The 11,768-nt window shown below is 37.3% G+C and overlaps 1 protein-coding gene across 1 annotated transcript; it reads left to right on the plus strand.

Moving 5' to 3' along the window:
• The first annotated feature begins 8,821 nt into the window (after positions 1-8,821).
• Positions 8,822-10,512, plus strand: LOC148997341 (E3 SUMO-protein ligase ZBED1-like). Its single transcript, XM_089133057.1, has 2 exons — positions 8,822-9,696; positions 9,852-10,512. Exons 1-2 carry the CDS (start codon positions 8,822-8,824, stop codon positions 10,510-10,512), a joined length of 1,536 nt encoding a protein of 511 aa, XP_088989183.1.
• The last annotated feature ends 1,256 nt before the right edge of the window (positions 10,513-11,768 follow it).

Raw genomic sequence — 11,768 nt, forward strand, 5'->3', positions numbered from 1 at the left:
AGTGTGATGGGTTTTAAGAGTAATGAAATTTGAACAACAATAATCCAGGATAACCAGTGATTCCTGCCAGGTAAGGGGTTGAAAGTAAAAAAATTGTGTCTGTACAAGATGTTCCTGAAGTTTAAAGAAAGTAGTGACATGGAACATTGCTGTTGAACAATTTATTTTTCTTCAGAACAAGATTAATTTTGAACAGATGAATTATGAAAAAACAGTGAGAGAATTGGTGAGTAAACAAAAGTTTGTACATTGACAGTGTATATGTTCAACAAAATTAAAGAACACATGTAATCAGTTAGAACAACTGTAGCAGTATAAGGCAAAACAAGTTTTGCTAGAACAATTCTAGTAAATGAATATAATCTAAATTAAATAAGTAAATGTAAATTAAATAGTTATAATACATGGTATAAATTTAAAGAAAAAAAGTTATGCATAGCCTATGTATTTTTCAGGAAGTTAAATTATATAAATGAACTAGTACAACTTCTTTAAAGAAAAGAAAAACCCACCATGTCTAAATGTAAGTGTCTACTATTATGTTTGTTTTGGTTGTGTTTGTGTTGGTTCTGTTTGTTTTGGTTGTAAGTGTTTTGGTGCATTTGCAGGTGAAGCGGGTCTCTTTGCACCAGGGATTTTTTGTTCTGTGTTGTTCAATGACACCGCTTCTGTGATGGTGCAAAGTTCACCATCACTTTCCTGTGTTTCAACTGATGCTAATTTTGTCATTTCTGTGACATGATTGTCATCTGTGTATGACACAGTGAGAGGCCCACAGGTAAGTAAAAACTCCTCTATGTCCTGGGCGTACATCTGCCTCACTTTTTAAGAATTTGGTCAGAACAGAATTTGTGAATGACAGTGAAATTTCTTCAATGTCTGTTTTGACAATGAGAGTTCCATTGTATTTAGTAATGTAGCTCTCATGCTTTCTCAGAATTTTACAGGTTGTGCACCTGTGGAATTTCTCCTATGTGTTGAAATCTGTCACTTGGGGCACAATTTCTTAATAGAAATTGTGCTGCCTTCTACTTCCTGTGTAACAGTGTTAGTTTGTGTTGTAAAATCATCTATGTTTGATGATGTGGTTGGTAATGCTACTGTTGTGGTCTGTTGCTTGATTTTTGTGTTTCTTGTGGTGGTTAAAGTAATTCGACCATTAAACAATCTTGTGGACAAATTTGTGAACTCGTAAGTTCTACCAGTCACCACCTGATCCATAAGACTGTCCCATAGGGATAGGGGAATGATCCCTGTCATGTCACCAATTCTGCAGGTTTTCACCTCACTTTGTGTGTCATAGGCCGTCACCATGGAGCTTGTACTGCTGATGCTTGACACTGTTGCGTTGAGTTTTAAAATCTGTAAAGTAGAGTAAATGGTTAATGATGTACTTATTAAAATAAAGGAGTTTGTGTAGTTATGTTTGAAAGTTACATTTTTTAATTATAAGGTGACAATTATCTTATAGCCTAGTTCTAAAATTTGGCACTCAAACAGAACTACATAAACAGATTAGAGGAAAATTTTGGGGTAAATGTCATATGTCTGTGAAACTGGGTTTTTGACGTTTTAGTTGATAAACATTATAATATTTTTAACTGTCTTGTGTTATCCACTTTTTTCTGCTCTAAACAATGCGTGCTGCCATGACGACGATGCCGGTAGTGAACTTCTGGTTTGAGTCTGGTCTATGTTTTTTTGCCATGTGTTTTAGATTGTGTCATACCCACATCGCTTAACTTAATCGAAAAAAAAAAACATTCATCAAATGTGATCTCATCACGTCATTTTTTATTAAATCACAAATAAAAACTTAATGAATGTTTTTCTTTTCTTCATAACTTCCAAAGGATAGCTGATGCATGACTGCACGATCTCCCTAATCCAGGAAACATCCGACAGTTTCTATCACCCGGAGTGCTGCAGAATAACAGTACTATAAGGTTAGGCTGGTTATTTTTGTTTGAGTTCTGTCTACCTCTGCTTTCAAAGATGCATAGTCAGGCCTGAGGTTAGGCATAACGTTACGCTGAGTTTCATTCATGAGACCAAAGTCCAGTTTGTGCGCTATCGCTTTTGTCATGATCATCTATTGTTTACTATACTTCTTATTTATTAAAACCAGGCGATTGGTTGATGAAACATTGATTTAAATTAAGATACAATTAGTGAAAAAAGGACAGCAGGAAGTAGAAAACCGTTAAGTCAGTTGAATTCGCTATGAATCATGGGAAATAGAACGGGCGCAGAAACAGGTGGATAATCACAATGTTATGCTGTCATGTCTGAGTGTTTTGTACCAGACTGTACACATATGAGCAATGGATGTATGACGTATATTCTGCCCTACAAAGGCAAAGCGCAGTAATTACACATTTGGTCAAAAATTAGTTAAGACTTGTAATGGGCTTTATGACATGTGTTCTGTCTTGTGAAAAAATATCTGGGTTAAATTATGTCCCATTTCGGACATGCATTACCACATAATCTACACATAACATGTTTTACTGGCTGGTATGAAAACTTTAAAGGCCTTTTTCTCTGTTTCTTTGTTTGTGTAGTTACTGCACTTTGCCTTTGTAGGGCAGTATAGTGTGAGACAAGAGATGCAGTTCATTGACATAAAACTAAATGTTATTCTTCTGTTTTGACAATTGTGACTTTCATAATCATCTTTTAAATTGACAAACATCATATGTGTAATTTAGGGAATAAGGGGAGGCTTAAGGGATACTCCACTTTAAAATGAATATTCTGTCATAATATACTCACCCTTCTGTTCTTTCAAAACTGTATGAATATCTTTTGCTGAACAGAAAATAAGATATTTAGAAGAATGTCAGTAACTAGACAGTTTCTGGTCCCATTGACTTCCATAGTAGGAAAATATATATATATACTATGGAAGTCAATGGGACCAGAAATTGTCTGGTTACTGACATTCTTTCAAAAATTTTCATTTCTGTTCAGTAGAGGAAAGAAATTAATCCAGGTATGAAACAACATGAGGGTGACTATATGGTGACAATTTTAATTTGAAAGTGGAGTATCCCTTAGCCTCTGTATGTGTTGGACTACCAATGTAAAGCTGCTGCTGCCATTTACAATATTGGATGTTAATATCCAATATATGACATGTTTACAGTTTAGACTGTCATCTGCTCAGTGCTCATCACTGCAATAATTCATGTGTTGCAATAGATCTAAATACTTGATTAATAGTTTTGATGATTTGTTAATCTCGATAGTAAAATGTAATAAAAGTTTTTGAGAGAGTTTCACATGTTACACTTGCTATTTCATATACAACAGGGTTTCTGCAGGTATCTTCAAATGAAATTTAATGCCTTTTTAATGCCTTTTTAATGCCATTTAAAAAAAAAATAATGCCATACACGACCCATGACTAACCACGGATATTTATATTAATATATATATATATATATATACACACACACAATTAGCCTTTCGCTGAGCCCCGCCCCCCTTAGTTACTGCTGCTACCTCCGTCAAACAAATGGTCAAACACGGGCAGCGCGACAGATTGCCATGACGGCAAAGGGTATTCCCGTGCGTGTCAGTGACCTTTTTTGGAGCAATACCTCCGCGATATCAAGCAAGATCGAAGCAAAAGGGGTTACGGTATGCGGTGGAGGGATTTATTCCAAATATAAAATTAAGAAATGAATGAGACACGACTACTGTTGATGCTAATGCTTACCAGTCTCAAGAAAAATCAGAAAAACCCCATGACCATGCTAAGTTACCTCAAATGCAACCAGCACAGCCTTGAAGATTTTATAAACTGGTTCAGTGGCTAATTGTTTGGAGTTCGAAATATATAATTTGCGCTGCATATTTATTCATTTTGCCTCCGATACAGGAGTACACGTTCGCTTTAACAAGCAGGTTGTTCATTACCACAGCAACCGATTGCGTGTCATGCTGAATGCGATTTTCGTGTTTAAAAAGTAACTAACGTTATGCATAAGTGTTAGTGAGGTAATCAAGTAGGGCTAGTTCATAAAGGGTTTTAGCCAGTAAACAGGATGGTGTATCGGTCAGGACACAGGAATAAAGACGAGGAGATGTAATTTCCTTCTTTATCTGTATTAATTCCAGTAGTACTCATCAGAACATTCCAATATCCAGTATTGTCATTACAGTCTGATAAAACAGAATAAATCACAATTAGTTACTGTAGTTTAAACCAGGGGTTCTCAACTCCAGTCCTCGCGACCCACTGCTCTGCATATTGTGTATGTCTCCCTTATTTAACACACCTGATTCAGATCCTCAGCTTGTTAGGATAGCCGTAGAGTCTATCTTAACGAGCTGAGGATCTGAATCAGGTGTGTTAAGTAAGGGAGACATACACAATATGCAGAGCAGTGGGTCGCGAGGACTGGAGTTGAGAACCCCTGGACTTTAAACAGTACTAAATTATTATGCAACATGAATAATAAATCCACACACAAAATACAAATCTGGCTCATCAAACATAAATATCTCAATTGACATTGCTATGCCCCTTTAAACAATCTCCAATTACATAAATATTATTCCTTATAAAGAAATAAAGAGTTTTACCCATTTCACTAACCAGTTTCCATAATACTGTTTTAAAAGGGGGTTTAAAGAAAAGATAATAGCGACATCCTCTGGCCAGTAGTGATGGGAAGTTCGGATCATTTTACTGACTCGGATCTTTGAGTCTCGTTCATGAAAATGAACGAATCTTTTATCGAGTCATCTCGTTCATTTCAGCAGAATAAATAAAGTGTCATGTTAAATAGCCCAAAACATCTAGCCTACTTACGAAAATGTTAATTACATTTGAAATGAATAAAAATAAACTATATAGGTAATACAGCCAAAGACAAATGATAAATAAACCGAAATGTAAACTGATTTGTTGGGTCATAAGTTCAAGCTATTGCAGTGTTACTTCACCTCACCTCCTGATTCTCCGCCTTTTGTGTCTTTGTCTTCGGGTTCGAACTTAAAAAAGTTACTAATACTTTGTCGATGTCGACTCGTCACTGTCTGTGTACGTGCCGTGGGCCGTGTGGTGTGAGGCAGCAGCCACATTGCCACAGAAATGCAGTGCACTCACTCACTCACTGACTGCAGCAGAAGCTAGTAGTACCGGAAAGAGGAATGATTAGTTCGTCTGGTTCGGATTCGACCGGGTCCGAGTCTTTCGTTCTTCCTGTCAGTCCCATAGAGTCTATGCTGTCAGTAACGGAACGAGAAATGATTAGTTCGTCTGGTTCGAGTTCGGTCGGGTCCGAGTCTTTCGTTCTTCCTGTCAGTCACATAGAGTCTATGCTGTCAGTACCGGAAAGAGGAATGATTAGTTCGTCTGGTTCGGGTTCGATCGGGTCCGAGACTTTCGTTCTTCCTGTCAGTCCCATAGAGTCTATGCTGTCAGTAACGGAAAGAGAAATGATTAGTTCGTCTGGTTCGGGTTCGAGTCGTTCGTTCATAAATCCATAGCACTATGCAGTCCTTCGTTCTTTTGTTGCGTGACAGCTGCCCAGACAGCAAACTGACATTGAATCAACGTGGAAACTACGTCTCTCATGACATTGAAACAACGTTGATTTTGCTCATCGAATTAACGTTGAACCAACGTCAGACGCGGCATTCTTCAAAGCTAAATGAAAATCGAAAATTGGTTTGCTTTCATAACGTTGAAACAACGCGTTGATTTCAAGTTGATTTTCCGTTAGTTTTGAAAGAATGACGCGTCTGACGTTGGTTCAACGTTAATTCGATGAGCAAAACAATGTCAGATCAACGTTGTTTCGATGTCATATTTCCACGTTGATTCAATGTCAGTTTGCTATCTGGGTGGTATCTCGCATCAAATAAAACATTAATATTATTGACTGCGTCTGAATGTATATTGTTAATCAACATAAAATTAACAGAATATATGTGCAATAAACATCATCTGAAAAATAATAAAGTTCTATATTATTATTGTCAGGGGCGTAGCTACATGGTGGCCAGGGGGGGGCACGGCCACCATTAGGTCAAGGCTCGGCCCCCCTGCCGGCCCCCCCTCCCAACCTCACGGGAAAATAAATTTAATAATAATAAAAAATACAAACTCCAGTAACGGTCTAAAAAGGAAGCTAAAATGTATTTTTTAATCAAGTCATTGATTTGTCACTTACGCTACATATTACGCTCCATATTAGCAACATGTTGGGTCACGCCCCCATCAACAGTGCGAGACATAACGTGCATTCTGACATTCAAGACTAGCAGCTAATCACTGGATATACCACTGTAACTAACAGGTGTGTAAGTTGGTGATACTTGAAAGCATAACATTAATTGAAATGATAAGATCATATTAGTTATCTTCTGACTCAGTTTAATGTGTAAGAATGTGTCGTCGACATAGAGTGAGTTTAGTTAAGCAGCGCCGCTGCTGTTATTTTTGCAAACTTGTATGATTATCTGGCTGGCTAGCGCTAGACAGTTAGCTTAAGTCAATTCCAATTGTGTCACTTAGGGTACAGGCACTAACTGAAGCGTTCCGTTCACGACGACACGTAAAATCCCTTTTAGACTAATCTGGTCTATTTTTTTCCCTTCAAACGCACGCGCTGGCGCCGCAATCACGTCTAGTGTAGCTACTTCCATTGATTATAGTGGAAGCTATACTCTTAGGAAAAAGGGTTCTATCATATATAGGGTTCTTTACTCAAAGGACATTGTATGCTAAAAAAGGTTCAATAATGAGAAGAAAGAACCCTTTTGGCTCAAAGGTTTTTTAAAGGCTATTATTCATTCATATATTACATTATTCTGCAACATTTGTAGGTGTTATTAAATTATTGTTTATTAAACTGTTGTAGTAACTTAATATCACATTTTAATCATGCAGATTTTTGGAGGATAAAAAGTGAAATGGCACTCTTCGTCTGATATTAATTAATCAAATTTTTTAACCACCATATGTTGAATTTTTTGATCATTCACATGCATTGCATTTTAGGGGTTCCAAATACGTAACGCTTTAGAACCTTTTAAGGTTCTATATTGAACCTTTTCTTCTAAGAGTGTAATCTAGTAACTATTATTAACTAACAAGAAACTCTGATTAACAAACTAGTAAGTAATAGCGCATAGATTAAGTGTTACTACTTCTGTGGGAATTACTAATTATTTGGATTCGTATTATAAAGTGAAGATCATTGGAACTAACTAATAATTACTCAAGTGTTACTAAAGACATTTTCTAAAAGTATACTAAAGTTCACCAAAAATCTCAAACAGTTGCACAAATCATGACTAGATCATGTAGTAACACTTGAGTCATTACTAGTTAGTTCCAATGATCTTCACTTTATAATACAGATCCATTAGTAAGTAATAGCTCACAGATGAAAGTGTTACTAGATACTTCTATGGGAATTACCAATTATTTGGATCCGTATTATAAAGTGAATATCATTGGAACTAACTAGTAATTACTCAAGTGTTACTACATGATCTAGTCATGATTTTTGCAACCGTTGTAACCTGTTGTGTTATCACAAATGAAATTGGATGTTGCACTTAAAATGCAATGGTTTACCTAAATAAATTATTGCCTAATATGACAATTCATATTGCGTCTTTCTGTCATTTGCACGAAAAACATCCCTGTCTCATGTTAAGGTCCCCAACCCCTCGCATAATGATGACACATTGCACTCGCACATTTATCAGTTAGACATTATTAGTGTCATAAGGGAGTTCAATCCATTGTTTATGGCCTGACGAGCCACGCGTGAGTTTTAGTAATAGTAGTTTTTGACAATCAAGTGCCACCCCAAATAAAAGACTGGCACAGGCTGGCCCCCCCAGAAATAATGTCCTGGCTACGCCCCTGATTATTGTCCCTGTGCATTTCTTCTTTTTTCTTTTTTTAAATAGTTTTAGTTTTTTGTGCATCTGTGGTGCACAAGAGGATATTGTCTTATATATATATATATATATATATATATTTGAAGTGCTTCCTCCTTTAGTGGAAATTTTTTTCTTGCAGATGTTGCATTTATACATAAATTGTCTGTATAAATTTTATACATATTATACATAAATTTATACATAAATATATATATTTATACATAAATATATATTTATACATAAATATATATATATATATATAAAACAATAAAACCAAAAAAACATCACACACATGACACACACACACGCACGCACACACACACACACACACACACACACACACACACACACACACACACACACACACACACACACACACACACACACATACATACAGTATGTGTGTGTGTTTGGGTCAAACAAGAGTTTAGCCAATGGTTGAGTTGAATTGCAACTGTCACTCAAGGCTGTCACCAAGGGGACAGTGACCCTTTCACACCTATCCCATCCCCCGTTGTTTTGTACAAGGTGAGGAGCAAAGAGACTAAGACAGATCAGTCAGACAATGTCAAGCTCTAGAAAAAGGAGTGATGTTTGGACCCATTTTGTGGCAACTTCAGCCACAGAGGCAAAATGCAACATCTGCAAGAAAATTTTTTTCCACTAAAGGAGGAAGCACTTCAAATTTGAGGAGACACTTGAAAAGCTCACATCCAACTATGCTGTTAGCACAAGTTAGAACAGAGATTGAAGATAGTGGACCTGCAGCAACTGGAGCTGTTTCCACCACCAGCACCTCTTCTGCTGGATATTCATCTTCTTTGGTTGGCACCTCATCTGTAGAACCATCCAAGGAGCTGTTAGGTCAAGGAGGCCACAACAGCAAACATCTATGAGCAGTTTCGTAATGCGTCCAATGGATCCATTAAGACAAAGCAAACTAGATGAGGCTCTGGTCAAAATGATTGCTTGTGACTTTCAGCCCTTTTCTATAGTGGAAGATAAGGGCTTTAAGGAATACTCACATCTTCTGGACCCATCATACAGCCTACCAAGCAGAAAAACTCTAACAAAAACTGTAATGCCCAGGCTGTTTGAGAAGTTAAGAGCTGACATCATGGACAAAATCAAGACTGCATCTGCTTTATGTCTTACAACAGACTGCTGGACCTCTGTGACTACCACAAGTTACATGACTGTGACTTGCCATTTCATAGAGGATTTTCAGATGACCTCTTATCTCCTGGACTGCTTTGTCTTGACAGACAGACACACTGCTGCTCACCTGGCAAGTGAACTAACCAGGGTTACAAATGAATGGGGTGTGGTTGACAAAATTGTAGCCTGTGTCACAGACAATGCCAGTAACATTGTTTCAGCCCTGAAAGACCACCTCCACTGGGATCACATACCCTGTTTTGCTCATTTGCTGAACCTTATTGTGAGAGCTGCACTGAAAGAGGTCCAAGCAATATTGCAAAAAGTCAAGCAAACTGTTGAGTTCTTCCATAGAAGCACAGTTGCTTCAGATAAGCTGAAGGCCACGCAAAAACAGATGGGTCAAGAGCAGCTGCGCTTAAAACAGGATGTGGCCACAAGGTGGAATTCAACATTTTATATGTTAAAAAGATTCATTGAAATCAAAGAGCCAATCATCTCCACCCTGGCTCTCACTAATGCATCTCTGCCAACATTGTCGCCAGATGAATGGAAAATCTGCCAAGAAATCGTGGATATTATTCATCCATTTGAGGAGGTCACTACCGAAGTGAGTGCAGAAAAGTAAGTATTTTTTAAATGTACATTTTTTGGATTATCATAAAAAAACAAAAACATTTTAAACTGTATATTTCATCATGCATGTATTTATATGTGCAATATTGATTTTAGCTTTGTTATATGTACAGTATGTAAACAATTGTACATTTTTTTTGTAGGTTTGTGACTGCCTCCAAAATAATTCTGATGACAAGAGGTCTTCAGAGGATTGTTGCCCGGAATCAAAGAAATCCCTCCACCTTTGAACCAGTAAAGAAACTAGTGGACATCCTAATGTCAGAAATGACTAAAAGATTTGGTAAAGTGGAGCTCATCGAGAAGCTTGCCGATGCAACTTGTTTGGATCCAAGATTCAAAAAGCAAGCCTTTGTCAACCCCCAGGCAGCTGATGACACAGTGAAAAGGGTTACAGCAGCTGCAGCAGCTATTAACCCAACTCAGAGTGAAGAGGAGAATCCTCCAGATTCTGGTGCGACATGCAGTGCAAGGGCCATGTTTTGGGAGGACTTTGACGAGAGGGTAGCAAGCTCTAGGCCTTCTACCACTTCAACTACATCAGATGCTATGGTTGAGATACGGGCCTACCTTGCAGAGCCTCTCTTATCCCGCACATCGGACCCTCTGGCATGGTGGAGGAGATGTTCACCTGTTTATAAAAGCCTTTCTGAGGTCATGAAGGCTAGACTTTGCATTGTGGCCACATCTGTACCATCTGAAAGAGTATTTTCTAAGACTGGGCAGATTATCTCCGATAGAAGAAACAGGCTTAGCCCATCCAAGGTCCGGGAGCTTGTTTTTTTGAATGCAAACATGCCTTAAAGCAGGCCCTAAAAAAGCCAGTGTGTTTTACATTTGTTTCTTTTTTATTTATTTGAAAATCCTGGCTTGATGTGCAATATTGTTTTAGGCTTAATGTGCTAGGTTATAACTATTGTGATTTAAGTTATGGTTAGGCTGTCGCTTTAGAGTCCTTTTAATTCTTATTTATTTTTATTTGATTTTATTTAATTTCTTTTTGGATAGTTATCCATTTTGTTTTAAAGCTTTGTTGGCATAAAAATAAACAAACAATAAACATCCAGTCGTGTGTCCAGTGTTGTAATAAGCTACATAGGTTTCATAAGTTTATTAAATAACTTCACGTTTAAGTTACTTAGCTACTGTGACTTTTCACAAAACAACTTTAACTTTTTCAGTGATTTATTATGAGCTAAAAACATAGTGAATGACATAGTGAATGGAAAAATAAACATTAATCCAAAATACATAACACATATTTATATTTTTAAACTAATTTTTATTCAGTAATAAGTTATAACACAAAGGTATTTTAAAGGGCTGTCACGTGACAAAAGAACGAAGAACTCAGACGCGAAAGATGAAATAATTTCTGTTTCTGTATAGTGTTTGTGAGTCTGACTTGAACGAACGACTCGAATCCATACCAGACGAACTAATCATTTCTCTTTCCGTTACTGACAGCATAGACTCTATGTGACTGACAGGAAGAACCAAAGACTCGGAACCGGCCGAACCCGAACCAGACGAACTAATCATTTCTCTTTCCGGTGCTGACAGCAATAGACTCTTATGTGACTGACAGGAAGAACGTAAGACTCGGACCCGGTGTGGTGAAGAGATGGGTCCGCCTGAAGAGATGAGTCCCACCTTAGGACCCAAGCGATCCGATTGGTTCAAAGCTAGTTTTATGGGTAATCGCTTTAATGCCTGGTTACAAATCACTTTATTAAAAGAGACGTTTGAAGTACGTTATAACGAGTCATTAATGTATTTTAACTTATATGTTTTATATACTAGTATATAACCGAAGCTGTAGATTGTACATTTAAACATTTCTCGTTCTTAGTGTTTTTAGTTAGCTTAGTAGCATAGCATTTATCCGATGATTCGTGCTAGCTGAGATTTACCGCAGCTTAGGCTATACTGCCTTACCGTATTCGAAATGCAAATAATTGTCACTGTTTTTGTCTTTAGAATCAGTGCGATGTTGATCATTTGAATTGTTTGTCTAGCCTTGATTACAGGACAGTGTAATAAAAATTTGTGAATCACAA

Source organism: Pimephales promelas, chromosome 2 (assembly GCF_988280905.1).
Source record: "Pimephales promelas chromosome 2, fPimPro1.hap1.1, whole genome shotgun sequence".
In the NCBI taxonomy this organism is placed as follows: domain Eukaryota; kingdom Metazoa; phylum Chordata; class Actinopteri; order Cypriniformes; family Leuciscidae; genus Pimephales; species Pimephales promelas.